This window comes from Macadamia integrifolia, chromosome 1 (assembly GCF_013358625.1).
Source record: "Macadamia integrifolia cultivar HAES 741 chromosome 1, SCU_Mint_v3, whole genome shotgun sequence".
Classification (NCBI taxonomy): Eukaryota; Viridiplantae; Streptophyta; class Magnoliopsida; order Proteales; family Proteaceae; genus Macadamia; species Macadamia integrifolia.
In genome coordinates, this window is record NC_056557.1 from 31,322,456 (window position 1) to 31,343,412 (window position 20,957).

Sequence of the window (20,957 nt, forward strand, 5' to 3'; positions counted from 1 at the left end):
AAAAAAATTATAAAATTAATATAAAAGGCAATATCAGCGCTCATGGTTGTGCAGGTTGCGTCTTGTCTTCCACTATACTCTGTGCAGATATTGGGTTTTCCTTCCCTTCTCTCTGCAGCGGTTTCCATGGCTTCTGTGAATCGTTGGTTGCGACCTGAGGTAACTAAGTTACTTACCCTCTCTCTTCTTCGAATCTTCTCTCTTTTCTTCTCTTGCAGACTTCAGATTGTCCCTCCCTTTCTCTGTTTCCTCTTTGATTTATTATTGCTAGATTTCGATTATGAACCTCTTTTATTAACTCTTTGAAGGGGTTTGTTTCCCTTTTGGTGTTAGCAGTCGTAGATCTAATAATCTCTTTGGTAAATTTGTGAAGGTCTACCCTCTGTTTGCCGCCGTTGGGGTTGCTGTCGGAATCTGCGGGTTTCAGTTGGTCCGTAACATTTGCATCAATCCTGAAGTCAGGTATTCTTTGATCTTCACTTCACGCCTTAGTTCGTTTCATCTTCTTTTTATGGATTAAGACATGGGCAGATTGATTTACCTCCGATGGTGCTTGGGAGCAGTAGTTCATAGATCTTGTTGATTCCTATAAAAATAAAAATAAAAAGAAAAATACATGGGCTGTGGTCTAGATCCTCCGAATTTTAAGATCAATTTTCCAATGAATTTGTGGATATGTTCTACTGGCCCTATATTATCTGCAGAAGTTAGTTGGGTCTGGTGCGTCCTTTGTGATAAATTCTTTGATGATACGTGGCTGAACCTTACCTTCTGTAGCTGATATTTGATAAGCTTGTTCTTGTGCTTGTGCTTTTTACAATTTAGTTGTATTGCACTCTTGTTTGATAACCCCAATTCTCTGAAGAAATTGGGCTGGGTAAGGGGTTTGAGTCGGGATGACTTATTGTGCTTGGGCGTACATATTGCAATCTTATTTTCACTTTATTTTCACTTTCTTTTAATATTAACCGTCCATTTAATATTAAATTATTCTAGATCATCAATTAATTTTCTATTTGTAACCGATTCCCAGTTTTTAGGGTGGAGAGATGATAGTCACTTATCTTTAACTTGCTGTGATGGTCACAACATGGGTGGATATGTTCTACTGCCCTATATTATCTACAGAAGTTAGTTGGGTCTGTTGCGTCCTTTGTGATAAATTCTTAAATGATACGTGGCTGAACCTTACCTTCTGTAGCTGATATTTGATAAGCTTGTTCTTGTGCTTGTGCTTTTTATGATTTAACCGTTCCAACTTCTTCCCTTCCAAATAACCAGGGAGAGTAGGATAATGATAGTTGATTTCTCTCTCTCTCTACAGAATTTTCTCTTTCTCTCCATTAATTTTTCTCTTTCTAGACAATTTCGTTTCCCTCTTGCTATATAATTTTTTTAACTTGAATGGAGTCAGCTGTTAGAGTCGGTGTTACAGGAAATGCAATCCGTAATATCTCCATGCCCAATTCATCCTTCTTTAAGACATGATTGGACGTAAAATTGCAGAATCCCACATTAGCACCTATTGAAAACCATTTGTTCTTGGCCCTTGTTTTTTGTATTCTTCTTTTTACAATTAAATAGGAAAACATCTACAAGTTTTCAATCCTCTAAGAAAGAAGTGAAAACAGAATTTCATCGGGCGAGAGGTTTTCTGGAGGATGAATCATTGTGTGACAAAGATTTATCGAAGATGATGAATCGATTTACAATGACTTATTATTATCATGACAGTCGGTTTCAGGTAAACTGAGAGGGAAAAAGTTTAACACTTAAATCTTACCCAGCAATATCGATGGTTATTACTAAAGAATGTTTCGCATTTCTATTTTTCCACACGTACCGTGACCATTTTGCTATATGGAACGTTCTTTATTAATAACTGTCGATATTGCTTGGTGAGATTTAAGTGTTAACCTTTTTCTTCTCCGTTTAACCGACTGTCATGATGACAGTAGGTCATTGCTAACCGATTCATCCTCTTCGATGAATCTTTGTTACATAAGGATTCATCCTCTAGAAAACCTCTTGCCCGATGAAATTCCGTTTTCACTTCTTTTTTTGAGGATTGTAATCTTGTAGATGTTTTCCTGTTTAACTATACAAGAAAAATACAAAGGACGAAGGCTAAGAACAAATGGTTTTCAATAGTGCTAATGTGGGATTTTGCAATTTCATGTCTAGCCGTGTCTTAAAGAAGGATGACTTGGGCATGGAGATATTATGGATTGCATTTCTTGCAACACTGACATTGTGTATTTTGAACTAGGAAGTTAAAAAAAATTCTGTAGCAAGATGGAGATGAAATTGTCTAGAAAGAGAAACTGAGGAAAGAAGAGAAAATTCTGCAGAGAGAGAGAGAGAGAGAGAGAGAGATCGGCTATCATTATCCTACTCTCCCTGGTTGCCCTTTGGAAGGGAAGAAATTGGAATGGGTACATATGTTGTGACCATCACAACAAGTTAAAGATAAGTGGCCGTCATCTCTCCACCCTAAAAACTAGGAATTGATTACAATATAAAAAATTAATGGATGGTTTAGATTAATCTAACATTAAATGGACTGTTAATATTAAAAGAAAGTGAAAATAAGATTGCAATACGTACTTCCTACTACCACTCGCCCATAATTTATAACCTTATTTTTTTGGGCTGTTGTTATCACTCTCCTATACTTAGCTTATATTTACTAATGCTCCCCTGGGGCGAACCTTACCTTCTGTAGTTGATACTTAGCTTATATTTATCCAAGCTTGTGCCAATGCTTTTTACAATTTATTTGCCGGTCTCTCTTTAGTCGCTTCAATTCTCTGAAGAAATTGGCCTGGGTAAGGGGTTTGACTTGGGATGAATTATTTTGTTTAATATATATAAATCTATTTTATTGGGGCAATTATTATCACTCTCCTACACTTGGCCTATTTTCACTAATACTTCTCTGCCTTAAACGTTGTTTCTGAATCCCGCAAAAGTGAACTTTTACCTTTTCTTCTCCCAGTTGTTTTCTTTTTCCCATGTTAACTGGTTCTCATCCTCTCTCTTACCCTTCCTTATATATATATATATATATTTTTTTTTTTTAATTTTTTTTTTTATTCAATCCTCTCGTTTTTTCAAATTTTTATTCAAACTTTTCTCTTCTGTGAGCATTAAAAGGCAACCCTCCCCCCTCAACCCCACCCCTTACCAACTCTTGGGTTTGGGGGGGGGAAGCGTCCTGTATGCAATTTGTTCAGTTGTATTTTTAGTTGTTGGGATGGAGTGGCTATTGTACTAGTTACACACCATTTTATTCCACCCATCTGTATTTCATCACCAACATATGTTTTAGGGGAAATGATTCCTGTCTGGGATTGTGGCCTATTCTAGCACTCCTCTCTCTCTCTCTCTCTCTCTCTCTCTCTCTCTCTCCCTCCTGAAATGACTTCACTGCCACCTGAAATGATTCTTTTCCGGGGGTAGTCATTGGGTGTTTCCCGCCATCATAGGTTTCACTTCCAGACAGCCAGACAGGATTCTCCCTATGTTTTATTAGTCATACCATCATGAGAGCACTTGGATTGTAAGTAATTGTTATCATTTGTTTGCAAACAAGTCTGTGATGTTATGATTGATCAGTAAATCATCCTTGCAAGTTGGATGCGAGGCCCTTTAAGAACAAAAATATTTGTGATTGAAAAAGGGCAGGACTATGGCATTTCTGCATTACTGTATACCTTTGTGGCTTCATGTGGTCCTCTTTACAACTTCCATCAGTCTGTTGCGAAGAGCTGAGCTAAAATTTTGTCAAAATTGTGGTAGTTAGAGTTTCGATCGCATTTTCTGCCCAAATTTATACCTTCTGACCAAGGATTAAAGTATCGGTATCGGTCGTCGTATCGGTCGACCAAAATTAAGATATGTATCGGAGGGTATCGTATCGTATCGGAGATACGCTAAAGATACACACATAAATGGATAGGAAACACTTTTTTATACACATTTGCATAAAAAAATAGTTAAAAAAAGTTATATATGACATGTATTATGCATAAACAGTAAATTAAGAGTATCGCACTAAGAATCCAAGGTTTGTAATTGTCCCATAAATGTAAAATCCTTGTTCCCAACCTTGATTTCCACTTTAGTTAAAGAAAAATGGTTGGCAGCAACTTTGGAACAAAAACACCTCAAAAAATTATGTTTTTCTAAAAAATTACCCATTTTACCCATTTTATAACCGTATCGGTACGTATCGGTGTGTATCGGTCGATACATATCGATACGCACCGATACGTCCCGATACATATCGAAACGTACATTTCACTTCAATTTTGAATTTTTCATAGAGTATCGGTACGTATCGGTGAGTATCGGTGTGTATCGGTGGTGTATCGGTGCGTATCGGTGTGTATCGTAGGATACGTATCGATACATAAGGGTTTTAAAATTTTCATGATACGTATCGGTATGTATCGTGCCGATGCCTATCGATATGGATACGTATCGGCTGATACGGCACGATACGCACCGATACTTAAAACCATGCTTCTGACTGTCAACTATAGACTACAGTTCTAGATAGTACAATGGCTTTTTGTATCTGGAAGAATAATTTCTGCATTTTCTGTCCTTATGTTTCACGCAGAAGTCTAGTGATAGATCATGATGAATCTGTCATATGAAACTTTCCTGGTTTCATTCTCTTTTATGTTTTTTTTATACTCATTTGTTTTTCTGTTTGAATCAGGGTAAACAAACAGAATAGAGCTGCTGGAGTGTTAGAGAACCATTCAGAAGGAGAAGTGTATGCGGAACATGGTTTGAGGAAGTTCGTTCGGACCAAAACGCCTCAGATAATGCCTGGGATTAACGACTTCTTTACCAGCCCAAAATGAGTCCAATGATTCCAGTTAGTGAATAATTCTTGAGGTCTTCACTATTACCGTGGTATTACCATTGTTGTTTCCATTGTTTTGAGGTTGAACCTTGTCAATGTGAATGGATGGTTATAATGAGTTGGTTTGATATCCTTCTGTGTTTTCTTTTGAAGTAAAACCACAAGATGCTCGACCCAAATAAGTAAATGAAAACTACAAGATGCCCCTTGTTATTATTCTTATTTCTGAAACTGGAACTTTATGAATCTATCAACCTTGATCAACCATTAACGAGTAATCCCAATGTGGGTGGATAAGCAGTACTTCAAGACCCATTGCGTGTCCGAGGCCTTTTGTTCTTTTGGCATTTGTTATTTTGGCACAAATTTTTTTGAGTCTTAAAAAGAAACAGTTTGAATAGGTTTAATTGTTTGAAATGAATTTCTAGATCATGGATTTTTCAACATTAAGTTGGTAAAAAGAGCAAAGTAAGTGAATATAAACATATTTTTGCCACTGCAAAAATAGATTGTTTTTACCACTGCAAAATTTATCTGACTTCCAATTTTTGAGCACTCCCTGAAAAACAACAGTAGCCTTGGTACTCATAAAAAAACAGACAATCATTAGTGGTCTTTCTCAAACAATATTGGACAAGAGAAGCTCAGAGCTGTTGAGACATTTTTTCTTATGCGAAAGAAAATAAAGATAAATTAAATTAGAAAATAGTATATTCTCTCAGTCACTACCATTCTGACTTCTAAGTATTTCAGCCCTAGCTATATTCCCAAAATTATGAGCGAAGCATATATATTTCCTATCATGTTTCAAAATAGTACAGTCAAAGAATAGATTTACATAGATTTGATGTTCTGAAGTATGTGAAATAACTCCAGGCCATTTGGATAAAGAGAGTCATCTTGCATCCAGTCTGGCAACTTCAAGCAATTAGTCAAAAGTTCTATACTCCTAACAATCTTCCATGTTACAACACTTGAAGCATCCCTCTTACCAAAAAAATAAAATAAAATCTAAGCACTAAAAATTGAAGCATCCCTCTTGCCTCTGCTTTCTTAGTGTTCTATATCCTTACATAAGAAGTCCAATAGGAGTAATACTTGAAATGTCACTCCATAAAAAATCACCTACATTGAGATTTGCTAGAATCAGACGATAGTCAAAAAAAATTACGAAATGACTTGATAGAATTGATATGATTGAGATAGATGGTCCAATATTGAATGGACGAGTATCCTTAGGGGGATATGGTGGTCCAATATTGAATAGATGAGTATCCTCAGAGAGATATGGTCAATTGGTTGAGCGCCGTTCTTGCAATTGGGTTTTTGCAGTTACGGGTTGGGTATAATTGTCTAGGTGATAATGATACCCTACATAGCTATAATCCATAGAAACATATATAAAATAATTTTAAAAGAGAATGACAGATGCTCATCCAACTTGACAAGAGTCACTTTTGAAACTCCCATCAAAATCAATAAAAATGTCCCTTGTCGATTATAGCTAAGATGATCCTTGCTAGGTAAAGACAATGGTTTTAGAATCCTCACAGATTTTTTTTTTGTGAACTCGGGGAACTTGTTATGAATAGGAAATTGAATGAGTTCAGCTACACATCTATTAATATTTTTGATAATTTGTATTACGTTAGGCTAACAACGATTCACAACACAAATTCCTGGTAGTCCATAAAAATTATCATGCGAGGGAAAATATAGACAAAAAGAAATACATGTATGTGACACAAAATAGAGATGAAGTAGATATATTGATCAACAGATAAGGGCCGAATAGAATTAACAATGAGATATTCAGTTCTCATTCCCAATAGACCTGTTGCCCAAATTCGTTTTTAAAAGGAACAAGAGAAAAACATATGTGCCATTCTATTTTCTTTTCTAAATAACAAAAGACACAACATTCGTTGATAGTTATAAACCGAGTCGCTCTATCCCTATTGAGAATACCCCTTACAGAAATTTTCACAACAATAAACAAAAACTTTGATAAATTTTTAATTTCCAATTCAAACACCATACCTTAGAGATACGGGAGTTGGATGCTGCTGCTAATGAGATGGTAGTCGGATTAGATGAAATTAAATATTTAGTAGCAGTCTTAGTTGATGACACACCATACAATTTTTTTGAAATTTAGGTTGTATCTCTTTCCCTTTTTTTTTTTTTTAAAGTTTCTCACTCCTCTCTCTCTCTCTCTGTTGTCTTTTTTTTCTTGATGAAACATATAATTAAGGGATAATGTTTCTGTCCAGGATTTTAGGGGCTACATCAGCATAAGGGCTAATGGGAGCACACCTGGAAGCGTCAACAATGTGGGCATTTCCACCTTTCATGTAGGGGCAAAGTGGTCATTTCACCCACCTCTGTGTCTGAGTGCGGTCCTACCCTCAACTCCCGGGCAGAAAAGATATTATGTAGTATTAATTAACAGAAGTAGAATACACAATATGGGAAAAGAAAGAAGACCTGGAGTCCAAAGAAAGATGCAGACATAAAGGTGTTTGGGGGGGGGGGGGGAGGTGGATTCCCAAGAGAAGAAAAGCAATTTTGACGACCAAAGGAAGCTAGTTGGTTGGCAAAGAAATTTCCTTCCCTAAAGATATGTTTAAAAGTGATGATTACAAACTAACGAGCCAAAATAGCATAGTCCTGCAACATATGAGATACTCGGCCAGACGAGATGCAACCTGATCATTCAAACACTTGGTGATCAAAAGGTTATCACATTCAATGATAGTATCCTTGAAGCCTTCAGTGCAGCAGCTTCTCATATTTAACGGGAAAGAAACAAAAGAAGATGGACGTCTACATTTTGCACTCTGGAGTAGATTCGGGATGCTATCACTTTTGATGTGAGAAACAAAGTTTTTCACAACTGTGCAGTTTATCCAAACACAAACAGGAATAGACATTTGTCTTCCTCATGGGATCTTCTACTTTTCTTTCCCCCACCCTAGTTCTTTCCCCTGTTTTCATTCTCTTTTCTTCCCCTTCCTCCCTTTTTGCGTATCCCCTATTCTCCTCCCCCTTTTCTTGTATCCCACGCTTCTGTTGGTGTACGATGTCTTGTATTCTGTCGCGGTTTAATCCAGAGAGTACTGGTATAGACGCCCCGACAAATAGGACCACCGTCCTGCTTGTCGGTAAGCGGGCTGTGGGGGTTGTAAAAGGGGCAGGAGACCCCCTGCATAGAGGGGTGTAGGGGGGCACAACCCACAACTCAAATTTTTTATTTGATGGCAGTTTGTACTTTCTGAATTAGGTTTTTTTGCTATATATTTGTAGTGAGATTTACTTTAACAATATTGAGAGGTGTGAGGATGAGCTTTGTAACCTTATTTTCCATTGATAATGAAGCAAGATTTCATTTCACCAAGGACGTAGGCAATATTGTCGAACCTCGTAAACCTGTGTGCATTATTTTGTTCTTATTTTTCCATTGCCTTCTGCATTGTTTTTAGGGTTGCATTTCTACAACTTCCTTGCTTTTGTTTCTTCCCCCACCCCTCGAGCATTGGATATGTCAGGCCCTTTTCTTCGGGTAGGATGTTTTTCTTCGATTAGCCAATTTGGCTTTGTCTGGGTTATATATTATATATATATTCCCCTCTTTTTCTGTCTTTGATATATTGGAAAAAAAAGCCCTTAGAAATACTGATAACAATAGCCTTTTGAATATCTAATACTTTGTCCACATAAGCATATAATGATCCAACAAACTCCAAAAATCCATAAAAAGAAAGTCCATTATGATCTCGAAAAACCCCTCCAATACCAGTTGGACCTGTAGAATCAATAATAGAAACAACATTGATCTTAATGGTGCTATAAAAAGTGGGAATCCATCGAACATTTGAGCCTTCGTTAAGCCGAGGTTGACATGTAACGATAGAATTGTATTTCTTAGCAAAATAATGACTTGGAAAAGACATATGAGAAGGGCTCTTAAGAGGTGATCTGAAGATAGCATCATTATGGGAAATGCATAAATGCCAAAGAATATATGCCATCAAGGCTAACATCCACATCTTAAAAGATACAGAGATCTAGAGCCCAATAATGAGAGATCGAAACTTGGATAGATTCCCAATACCAAATAGGGGGATAGAAATTAAATCCCAAGGACTTCCAAACAGATTTAGAATAAGGACATTGGAGGAAGATATAATCTGTAAAACTGAGTTAGTAAGAATCCACATTCTCTTCAGTGAGCGGTGAGGAGTGATGAGCATTGAACGACTGAAAGCATTTGTCATTACAATGGCTATTGAGAATTTGTGTCACAACTATCAATGAAAGTGAATATAAAAAGACAGTTTGCAAATCTGTCATCTTGATTTCAACTATTTTATTTGACTTTTCTCACTTTAGAGCCGCTAGATTAGCAATAAAGATACCTTGAGTAATTTTAATTTGGTCCAAAAGTAAGTTACAACGCACCATAGAAAATTTTCGCACTAAGGCACATGGGACTCCGGGCAATTACTCTCCTTTTAAATGGGGAGAATTTGTGGGCAATCGTGCCTAGTGCACAACTTTATGAGTTCACATTCTCTGCAGTGAGTGATGAGGTGCAGTGACCATTGAACGGTTAAAAGTATTCTGGACACGCATCCCAAGGAATTCCCAACCACCCGATGCTCACTACACAGGTGCAGTGGCTACAGACGACTTTCATACCTATTTTGTACACAATCTCATATGGGGCTAGAGAGGTGCACCATAGTCCCTTATCCCCCATCCAACGGTTGAATCTGTTACTGAGTGAGACTCTGAGAGTAAACTGCAAATATAGGAAAGGCAAAAGAGGGAAAGGAAGATTCCCAAGATCGGGATCCTCTGGAACACATCCTACATGGTAGCGAGATCCAAGGGATGTGAACTCTCAGACACGTAGCACAAGAGGTTCCCGACCCTTAAATCTGCGCCACACACTATGTCACGTGATAGAGGATCCCGGTCCAGAATCCCAAACGGTTGAACCACCCATTTACATGTTAACAGAAGATAAACATGGGTCACCTCTCCTAAGATCTTTTCTCATCATCTGTAACCGTTTCTAACAAAATACCTGTTTTAAGATCTTTTCTCATCATCCATAAGAGGGTTTGAGGGTGCGTTTGGAAATCACAAACTAAGAAATTCTGGAGAGAACCGCTTGGATAACCACCTTTTTATTTTAATTAAGAGAGACGAATCGCCTCAAAATGTCGAAGAAATCAAGAACCTCTTTGAAAACATCTTCAAGTTATTACTTCCGTCACCTCTTTCAACATCTTAAGAGTTCGTTGGGTTTCCTCATCCCAATGACCTTGAGCTGGTGCAATCATGGAGATGGAAGTATAGCTTGAAGATGTTTTCAAGAAGTTCGATTTGAATGGGGATCCAAATGTTTCTTGGTCTGAACTGGGTATCGGAGCTTCATCGGAGGTCGAGTTGCAGGCCGGAGACGGACAGGTTGATTTGATGACTTTATTGAGTTCATGCAAGGTACGTACATGAAATTGACCCTTGTGAAACCATGCTGTCCTCAATTTCTATTTTGTTTAACTTCCTTTATTAACAATGTGTATCATCTAAAAACACATCTACGCAAGGCTACCTAAACAATACATTATAAGTTTAAAGAAAAGCTCCTTAGGAGATGATCCTTGAGATGGAAGGGTTTGATTTCAATCACTTGATCATCTCAATTCTAGGTTCATATGGTTATGGGGTCAGTATGGATCCAGGGACTAATCAGGCCGAAGGCCTAGATGTCCATCTTAGGTCAACTTTGTGGTCAATGTAACCATAATTTAATAAAAATCATCAGGGTTTAGAAACTTAGAATCAGGATTTATTTATTTCTCAGGGGTAGGAGTGGAAAAATTCACCCTAGGTGAGTATTGTCAAACCTCCCCTTGAGATTCCATTCCCTTGTTTGTTACCATGGGGTTACAGCTACTTGGCTGCAACCCGAGAGGAATGAGTAGCTGCAACCCAGGCAGCAGCCAAGTTTCATTCCCCCCCTCTCTCTCTCTCTCTCTCTCTCTCTCTCTCTCTCTCTCTCTCTCTCTCTCTCTCTCTCTCTCTGTTTGGCAATGTGAGGGAAAAAAAAACCTGTCTAATGGATATTACATTTTTTCCCCTGGGGTTTGGAGATAAATAGTATCCAACCTCTCAGATTGAACATTAATATTTATATGATGCAATTTCATTTAATGTACAAATCAAAAGATTTTTTAGGGAGAGTATATTTTTGGAGATAAATAGTATTAATCCTCCAAAATTGTTGTTGTTGTATATTTTTACTTGCTATCTAAACTAAAAATAACATTTTTGAAAAGAAAAAACTATTGAATTGTTGCTCTCTAAGGCTCTGTATTGTAATGATTATGTTTTTTAAACTTGATTCTGGGTCTGCCACACTTTTTTGCATTTCTATATTTTTTGGAATGATTTTGTGTCATAAATGCTATATGGTAACATTAAAAAAATTGTTTTTGTAACCTGGAAGAAACAGAAACCTGTATGGTTCGCACTTAACATAATCATTTATGGTAGAAACCCATATTTACATAAAATGCCATTTTCACCATGAGTGCTAAAGTTGTGATTTTTAAATAAAATCTAAGGATAGTCAATGGATTTTCAATAAAGTCTAAGTTATGGAAACCATTATTACACAAGTCGCTAGGGTTGAAAAAAAAAAAATTTGATATGTCAGGTTCCATATCCTATTGAAGACTTTAGACGTCCAATCTAAAATCCCACATTTTGCATACATTGTAATGAGGGTATTTCCCAACGGTTCTCTAAACCAAATCTGAATTTTAGAATGTAGCTGTGAACTTGTTTACCATGTATCAAAGCTGCTATGCTAGCAAAAGTGCTCAAAACAACAGTGAGAGGCAATGACATTGAGCACAACCACTAATCATGGAGTTCCATGAGAAAAAATTCCATATATGTGTTGGGCTCAATCAGATTTACCGGTGTGGGCTTGGAACTGACACCCTTATTGTAGACAATGAATTTTGTCACCTTGAGAAGACAATGAATTGAGTTTGACACTGCTCCTAAGTTTGTAAGACAAAAAATGATCATTTTACCACTGGGGTGACTTGGTGCCCCAACCTTATCTGAATTTAGCATAACCTCTAGGAAAAGATTATGTAGTCATCTTAAATCTGAATCTAAAATTTGGTGCGAAGACTATGCCATTTGGCTACTTTTATGCAAATTATAGTCTTGTAGGTCCTCCGCTTATGGTACAGTTTTGACTATGTTCCTAATCAAATTTATGTTTGATCTTTAGATTGTACTTGGAAAGCCTTTCCAACAATATATAGCTTAGCAAATCGGACCAGTGAATTGGGAGATATTGCCGTCCGAAATTTGTTCGGTAAAGATTATATTTTAGGGGTCCTCAGGGTGCCATGAGGCACTTGCAAATTCAGGCTGAAAATGACACTTTTTGGTGCTAAATAAATTGGAATTACCCTTTATACGCCATTGTGCTGTCAATTTTTTTGGGTTCCTGATCCATGGATATCGCATCTAGGGACTAGAGACATTCACATATATTCACGTATGAGAAAATTCATCGAACCCGTCTGATTGATACCTAATCAATGTTATTGGACTACCTTACTATAAATAGGTGGTTTTGACTACTGACCCTTACTACTCAAAATCCCTATAGATTCTATTATCGAATATGAACCTTCAAAACATATATTTATATATATATATATATATTTTTTTTAACAAGAGTCCAATTGACACCTAGTCGCTGTCATTGACTCATCTTGATATAAATAAGTTCAATCAGCCAATTTGGACCTCAAAACAAAAGCTTTTTCTGTGGAGCCCTACTAATACTTAGGCACCGTTTGATAGTGTTTCTATCGTTTCTATGTTTAAAAACAGAAAAAACGATTTTTATTCCTAGAAACGAATTTATTGGTATTTGACAAACATGTTTCATGGATCGTCCGCACCGAGATCTACAACACCAACAATGGCGTCAATGACTAACTTCAAGGATTTTTGTTATTTGATAAATGAGTTGGCTTTTGATCAATTTTTTATCGGGCATTTCCCCAATATTTTGGCCTCAACTTGTTTTTAAAAACAATGAAACAAGTATAACATGTTTTGCCATTCACGTTTCTTGTATCATAAATCGCCATAAATTTTTCTAAAAACGGTTAGAACGAAACAGATTTATCAAACACTTTTAAGGCTGTTTTTCTGTTTCTCGTCACAGAAAAATACAGAAACACGTTTCTAGAAACGTTATCAAACGGTGCCTTAGTGTCATTGGAGTACTCCCGTTGTATTTCCAAATTTCCTATGGATTCTGTCAGCTAATGTTGGCCCTCAAAATGAAATCTTTTTCTGTAGAGGTCCAATTGACATCTAGTCACTGTTATTAGACTTTGTTTGCCATGAATGGATATTCAAAACCTAAAATAATAAAATTCCCGAACACTTCATGTAGTATTTCTTTCTTTCCTTTCCGTTGTATCAATTTTATATGGTTTTTAGCATTATCATGATAATCTGTGTCATGTATTCCGTAATTTTTTGTGCTTTCTCACATGTTTTATATGTTTGTCATCCTAGTAACCTAGACTAAGGTTGGATTATTTTCAATATTTTTAATATGCATGCTAGTGTGCAAGATTAGTTAGCAGGAAAGATTTAAATAGAAGGAGACCGGAGTCTGGTTAGATGGACGAGGTGCTTAATACCTTCTTAGTTTGTAACCTTGAACATCCCTAGAGATTTGGACAAACCGAAGCCTTATCCATTGGAATTCTTTCTCTCTCCCGAAAGGTGTAGACATTTATAGGCCATAAATCCTTATCTAACTAGGTTTTGACTCCCTTATATCCACATCCTCTACAATGAACGGTGAGGTACAATGAGCATTAGACGGCTGAAAGTATTTGGACACGCATCCTAAGGAGTTCCCAACCACCCGATGCTCACTGCAACGGTGCGATTTTCACACCGACTTTATACACAACCTCATATGGGGCTAGAGCGATGCACCATAGTCCCTCATTCCTCATCCAACGGTTGGATCTGCTATATATAACTTCATTTGTATTTAGTTTCAATTTTTTTTTTTTAATTGAAAGAGATAACTTATATTAAAGAAAAGTAAACTTCACTCCCCTCCCCTGAACTAAGGCGAAATATCAACTGGACCCACCACCTTTGCGAAAATATCACTCCCCTCCTATACAAAAAAAGATGCCATCTAACAGGCCCCAACCGTTAGTTTTGGATGTTAAGTCAAGTTAATTTTTTCATTATCCCCAAAATACCCCCTAATTGTGTAGTGCCAAAATTACCCTTAAGTGAAAGACCCCCTGAAATCCATCCCTATTCCTCTTTCTCTGTACCTGAACCGAAGGAGAAGGAGAAGGAGAAGAAACTTGAAGGAGAAGGAGAGATCGTCTTCATCGAAACATTTTTTTCCTATTCATCTTCATTGCTTTTCCCCTTTGGAAGCTTGAAGGAGAAGGAGAAGAAGCTTGAAGGTGTTCGAAATGAATGGATTTAGAAATCTCAGGAACAATGGAAGGGGCTGAAGTTGTAGCAATAGCAACTGGAGCTGTATTAACAGAATCCTTAATTTCCATAACCAATGATAACGGATCCGAGAGCTAGAGTGAGGACGGATCATTATCACCTTGGTCCGTTTGTGCCGTCGACCGAGAACCCATATCTAGATTCTCGAAATTGAACAAAGCCCTAACTTTGCTCATCAGATCTGAGCTGTGGAAAATAGATTCCGTCGAGCCTAATTCAACCAAGCCATTTGCACAAGGAATACAAACAATCGTCTGCAACCCAAAAACCTGACCTTGTCATGCCCGTTCACAAGGTGAGTTCGCAAGCCTCTCACTTCCGGTGAACCAAACCGGCGTCGAAGTGTAAAATGCCTGACTTGGAAGGCCGATGCCATTCATAAACAACTGAGTCATTGAAACAAGAAAGAACCACTCTGTATCAGTAACCTCTTCATCAACAACATTGTCAGCAGAAGATGGCACACCAGAAATTAACGAATTGAGTTCCTGAAAGGAGAAGAAGATTGAAGGAGAAGGACCGATCGCCTTCATTGAAGCTTTCACATGCGACAAATTGGGCTTATTACTCCATTTTTGTTTGACGTTCTCTCTATTTCTCTATCATTTTAATGGTGGATTTTTTCTCTACTAGAGCATTTGCATTTCCTTTGATGCTTAGAGAGATCCTGCCAAGTTTGGGGTTTTCAATAGATCAAAATATGCTTTTTGATAGCATTAGTGCAAATTTTAATCTAATTATGAATCATATTTAACACTTTGCAGAATTATGCAATGGGATTCCTGAATCTGTTTTTGTAGGTGCTTGATATACTCAATTTCTTCCTCTAACATGTCAGTAGTATTTGTTTGCTGCAAAGTAACCCGGGAAACCATGACACTGCGATTACAAAGAACCGCTAATTCAAGGTTTATTGTCTTTAGAGTGAACTTGGAAATTCCTCTAAACCCATATTTTAAGTATTTATTAGATTCAACGAGATAAGCAAATTTACCTTGTCCATATTGGGAACCAGTTCCTGAAGCTTCTTTATCCTGTCACTGATTCGAGTCCTCGGAACCTAATCAACAAACAAACTATCATATAAAGTATAAATTTTCAGAGTTTCTGAAATTGGGTGTCGTTGAACTGTTTATAGGAGCTTGAGAGAGACATTGGGTTTGTGAAAGAAGCTCGTCATCTTGGAACAGAGAGTTGAACCAAGTTGTCGGAGCTGACCGGAATTGGGAGAGGCTTGTGGTGGGCATGTCTATCTCAACAACAGAGAAGGAGGAGAATAGGGTGGATTTCAGTTGTTCTTTCACTTAAGGGTAATTTTGGCATTACACAATTAGGGGGTATTTTGGGGATTATGAAAAAATTAACTTGACTTAATAACCAGAACCAACGATTGGCGGTTGTTAGATAACATTCTTTTCTTGTAGGGGAAGGGAGTGATATTTTCGCAAAGATGGTGGGTCCAGTTGATATTTCGCCTTAGTTCAGGGGAGGGAATTGAGACTCTGAGTGTCAACTGTAAAAAAAGAAAAGGAAAAAGAGGGAAGGGAAGAATCCCTAGATCGGGATCCTCTGTAACACGTGCTACAGGATAGCGTAGATCCAAGGGATGTGAGTCCTTAGACATGTAGCCAAAGAGGCTTTGACCCTTAAATTTGCACCACACACTATGTCACGTGAAAAGGATCCCGCTCCAGAATACCAAATGGTTGAACAACTCGATTACATGTTAACAGCTCCAAGATAAACTTGGGCACCATTTGATAACTTTCCCAGAAACGCGTTTCTGAGTTTTTTTGTTTCTAGAAACGGAGAAACGAGGTAAAAATCGTTTGGTAAAAGTGTTTCGTTTCACATATTTTTAGAATTAGAAATAGAAATTTATGGTTCTAAAAATGCCTCAAACGAAACCAGTTTAACTTGTTTCTGCGTTTCTGGAAATGATTGAAGGGCACATTTTTCACCCTGTTGCCCGATAAAATTGTTACAAAGGTTCCAACTGTGTCTCACGCTCGTCTTCTCAAGCTCAGCAATGGAGGTACTCCTCTGCAACTCCATGAATAGCAGAAGGACTTATGCAACTTTCGTGAACACTCTACTACTCCGGTGAACCCTTTTGCGACTTCTACAACTCCGGCGAACCCTCTTGTGACTTCTACAACCCTCTCCAACTCTGCTATTCCTGTGAACCCTCTCCAACTTTGAAACTCATTTGTGACTTCCACTCTGCAGGATCAAGCTTCGGTTTCCAAGTTCGCTGCTCTCCAATCCTCTGCAAGGTATGCCCTTGTTCTTCCCAAGAGCTATTGAACCCTAAAATACATCTCATGAAAGGATAAACCTTCGTTGCTCTCTATGGTTGCTAATGTGTGCACGAATAGCCATAAACCTGTTGGTTTTTTGAACTGCAAGTTTGGTCAATTGACCGTGATTTCCATCATCTTCGACTGCCGATTTGGAAGATCAAGCTTCTTTCCATTCTGTGCTATCATTTATTTACTACAAGAACAATAAATTTTTTACCCTTTCATGATTTTAGCCCTGAAATAAGGTGATTTTCATATACTAATAAGGGGTTCAATTGCAGTGTGCTTCGTTTTCTTCCTCTGACCTGATATATCTACTTTTGTCTTCCACTTCAAGCACGGCTTCAGTATTAAACTCAGTATGGTGCCCTACTCTTTTTCTTCCCTATTTCCACTTAAATTTAGGAAATCCAAATTTGTGTTGCTTTTTTTTTTTTTTTATTGCAGAAATTTGTGTTGCTCACTAATGATTATGGATGATTTATGGGTGTTGGTTTCTTATTTGGGCCTCTGTGATGCTGAATTTCAGGGGAAGGTACCTGCTTGCAGGAAACGTTTCTAAAAACAGGGTTTATCAAACACCTTAAATTCTATTTCTGTTCCCAGAAACGTAAATTTATGTTTCTGCCGTTTCTTGATACAGAAACGGTAGAAACGTTATCAAATGGGCCCTTGGTTCACCTCATGTAAGATCTTTTCTCATCATCAATAACCGTTTCTATCAAAATACCTAAGATATTTTCGCATCATCTGTAAGAGGATTTGAGGGTGCGTTTGGATATCACAAAATAAGAAATTCTGGAGAGAACCGCTTGAGTAACCACCTTTCATTCTCTGTCCGTTTTATTTTAATAAAGAGAGACGAGTCGCCTCAAAATGTAGAAGAAATTAAGAACCTCTTTGAAAACATCTTCAAGTTATTACTTCCGTCACCTCTTTCAACCTCTTACGAGTTCGTTGGGTTTCCTCATCCCAATGACCTTGAGCTGGTGCAATCATGGAGATGGAAGTATAGCTTGAAGATGTTTTCAAGAAGTTCGATTTGAATGGGGATCCAAATATTTCTTGGTCTGAACTGGGTATCGGAGCTTCATCGGAGGTCGAGTTGCAGGCCGGAGACGGACAGGTTGATTTGATGACTTTATTGAGTTCATGCAAGGTACGTACATGAAATTGACCCTTGTGAAACCATGCCGTCCTCAATTTCTACTATGTTTAACTTTCTTTATTAACAATGTATATCATCTAAAAACACATTTACGCAGGGCCACCTAAACAATACATTATAAGTTTAAAGAAAAGCAACTTAGGAGATGACTCTTGAGATGGAAGGGCTTGATTTCAACTGCTTGACCATCTCAATTCTAGGTTCATATGGTTATAGGGTCAGTATGAATTCACGGGACCAATCAGACCGAAGACCTAAATGCCTATCGTTCGGGAGAAAAAAAGATCCCGATTCTAGGTTGCTAAACCCTGGTGATTTCTATTGAAACATGGTCGCATTGACCACAAAGTTGACCCGAGGAGAAATACAACAACTCTACTCATGTAGGATTGCATTAATGACAATTGAAAATGCATTCCCGCGATGTGGCTGTTTCTCATTGAAAAGTCTTGATGGATCCAACAGTTAAACATTCCACACACCAAGTACAAGTAATAGTGGTGTGGTAATTTTTTTTTTGGAGAGAAGAACTACCCTTTATGCTCCAATTCCTCTGTCGTTTCCTCAGATTATCTATCCTACACTGTTCTTTTGCTCGCTACACTCAATTCACTATCTCAGATTGGGTGGCTTTCATCCTTGATCTCATTATAGACAATTACTCGAAGTCCTATTGTAGAGTAGGGGTGTCAAGCGGTGGGGTTAATAGGGCTCAACCAATTTTAGGGTTACATCGTGAATACTCGTTTAGTTAAACACGCTAAGCTAGGGTGGGTATGGTACAATTGATAATCAGGTTGATCGGTCTTAGGCTTTAATCGAACTGCTACAAACGGGTCTTAACGGGATTACAGACCTATTTAATTTTAAACAGACCCTCTATAAAATTGGTCTCTTCAATAGACTTGAAGAGGAATACCAACAAAATGAGGCAGAGATGGACATAACAAAGAAAGATCCTATAGTTTAAATGGATTATGCCAAAGATGGGCATAACAGCTAAGTTACTAAGGTACTCGGTTTTTAACCCATGAAACTCAAATCAATTAAACAATGTCTGAAAAAGATGAATGGTCAGATAACAACCACCAACATCTCAACTGTACATCACAATAGCCTTTGCACTAAAAAAAAAAAAAAGAGGGCTAGGTCGGGCTTAAAGGAGTTGGTTCAAGTCAGACTTTTAAATGTGCCAGGCCGATCGGATACCCCTTGCGCTAGATGGCTGCCCGTGTACTATCTGTTTATAAATGTGTCGGACTTAATCGAACTGGTATAGGTTGAGCCATAAACGTGTTGGGTTCAATCGGGCCTACCGGTGTGGACCCATAATTGATAACCCTATTTTAGACAATGAATTTTGTCACCTTGAGAAGATAATGAATTGTGTATGACACTCTCTCAAAGTTTGTACGACAAAAAATGATCGTTTTGCCACTCGGGTGACTTTGGTGCCCCAACCGTATCGGAATTTGCCAAAACCTCTAGGAAAGGATTTGGTGCGAAGACTATGCCATTTGGCTACATTTATGGAAATTATAGTCTTGTAGGTCCTCCACTTATGGTACAGTTTTGACTATGTTCCTAATCAAATTTATGTTTGATCTTTAGATAGTGCTTGGGAAGCCTTTCCAACAATATATAGCTTAGCAAATCAGATTAGTGGATTGGGAGATATTGCCGTCCGAAATTTGTTCGGTAAGGATTATATTTTAGGGGTTCTCAGGGTGCCATGAGGCACTGCAAATTCAGGCTGAAAAAGACACATTTCGGTGCTAAATTAATTGGGATTACCCTTTATAAGCCATTGTGCTGCCAATATTTTTGGGAGTCTGATTGAAGAACAGTGAATATTCACGTAGGTGAATATACGTGAACATCCTTGATCCGTAGATATGGCATCTATTTTCATTCATGTAGATGAAGATTCACCGTCTAATTGACACCCAATCGGTGTCATTGGACTACCTTACTATCAATAGGTGGTTTTGACTTTTGACCCTCAGTGCTCCTCAAATCCCCATAGATTCCATTATCCTATGAACCTTCAAAACAGAATTTTTTTAACAAGGGTCCAATTGACAACTAATCACTGTCATTGACTCCCTTTGATATAAATAGGTTCCATCAACCAATTTGGACCCTCGAAACAAAAACTTTTTTTGTGGGAGCCCTATTAATATTTAGTGTCATTGGTGTACTCCCCATGTATTTCCGAATTCCCTATGGATTCTGTCATCTAATGTTGGCTCTTGAAATGAAATATTTTTTTATGGAGGTCTAATTGACATCTAGTCACTGTTATTAGACTTTGTTTGCGATGAATAGATATTCAAAACTTAAAATAATAATAATCCCGAACACATCGTGTAGTATTTCTTTCTTTCTTTTCCTTCATATTAATTTTATATGGTTTTTGGCATTATCATGATAATATGTCATGTATGCTGTAATTTTTTGTGCTTTCTCACATGCTTTATATGTTTGTCATCCTAGTAACCTAGACTAAGGTTGGATTATTTTCAATGTTTTTAATATGCATGCTAATATACAAGATTAGCTGGTAGGAATGATTTAAATAAAAGGAGATCGAACTCCGGTTAGATGGACGAGGTGCTTAACACCTTCCCAGTTTGTAACCTTGAACATTACTAGGGATTTTGATAGACCGAAGCCTTATCCATTGGAATTCTTTCTCTCTCCCGAAAGGCGTAGACATTTATAGGCCCTAAATCCTTCTCTAGCTAGGTGTTGACTCCCTTATATTCACACCTAGATGTGTCGGCTCATGGCCAGAAATGCTTGGCACATATGGTTAGCATAAGAACCAATATTTTGTAATGTATATTACCTTATGTAGTTGCTTTGACAAGAAGAATGTTTATCTTTGCAGAAAATTACTGTTCTCCATATTTGTGCTTTGCATGGTCAGTTCAAACTAAGTTCATCTTGTGGCACCCACCTCCTGAACTTTCTTAAGGTCAACATGGACAGG

General features: G+C 37.6%; 2 protein-coding genes across 2 annotated transcripts; one reads left to right on the top strand and one right to left on the bottom strand.

Moving 5' to 3' along the window:
- Positions 1 to 5,101, top strand: LOC122074045. Its single transcript, XM_042638838.1, has 3 exons — positions 1 to 159; positions 374 to 462; positions 4,730 to 5,101. Exons 1-3 carry the CDS (start codon positions 43 to 45, stop codon positions 4,875 to 4,877), a joined length of 354 nt encoding a protein of 117 aa, XP_042494772.1. The 5' UTR covers positions 1 to 42; the 3' UTR covers positions 4,878 to 5,101.
- A 10,127-nt stretch (positions 5,102 to 15,228) lies between these two features.
- LOC122073191 (transcription factor bHLH80-like) lies at positions 15,229 to 16,546 on the bottom strand. Its single transcript, XM_042637731.1, has 3 exons — positions 16,388 to 16,546; positions 15,486 to 15,551; positions 15,229 to 15,342 (listed from the first exon to the last, which is right to left on the bottom strand). The coding sequence occupies exons 1-3, from the start codon at positions 16,544 to 16,546 to the stop codon at positions 15,229 to 15,231; spliced, it is 339 nt and encodes a 112-aa protein (XP_042493665.1).
- Between the last annotated feature and the right edge of the window lie 4,411 nt (positions 16,547 to 20,957).

Coding starts and splice junctions, on each gene's coding strand:
- LOC122074045 (XM_042638838.1), top strand. CDS start 43: ATGGTTGTGCAGGTTGCGTCTTGTCTTCCACTATACTCTGTGCAGATA. Junction 160..373: donor ATCGTTGGTTGCGACCTGAG/GTAACTAAGTTA, acceptor AAATTTGTGAAG/GTCTACCCTCTGTTTGCCGC. Junction 463..4,729: donor TGCATCAATCCTGAAGTCAG/GTATTCTTTGAT, acceptor TGTTTGAATCAG/GGTAAACAAACAGAATAGAG.
- LOC122073191 (XM_042637731.1), bottom strand. CDS start 16,546: ATGGAGTTGCAGAGGAGTACCTCCATTGCTGAGCTTGAGAAGACGAGC. Junction 15,552..16,387: donor TTAAACTGGTTTCGTTTGAG/GCATTTTTAGAA, acceptor TTTGTTGATTAG/GTTCCGAGGACTCGAATCAG. Junction 15,343..15,485: donor TGGTTCCCAATATGGACAAG/GTAAATTTGCTT, acceptor GTTACTTTGCAG/CAAACAAATACTACTGACAT.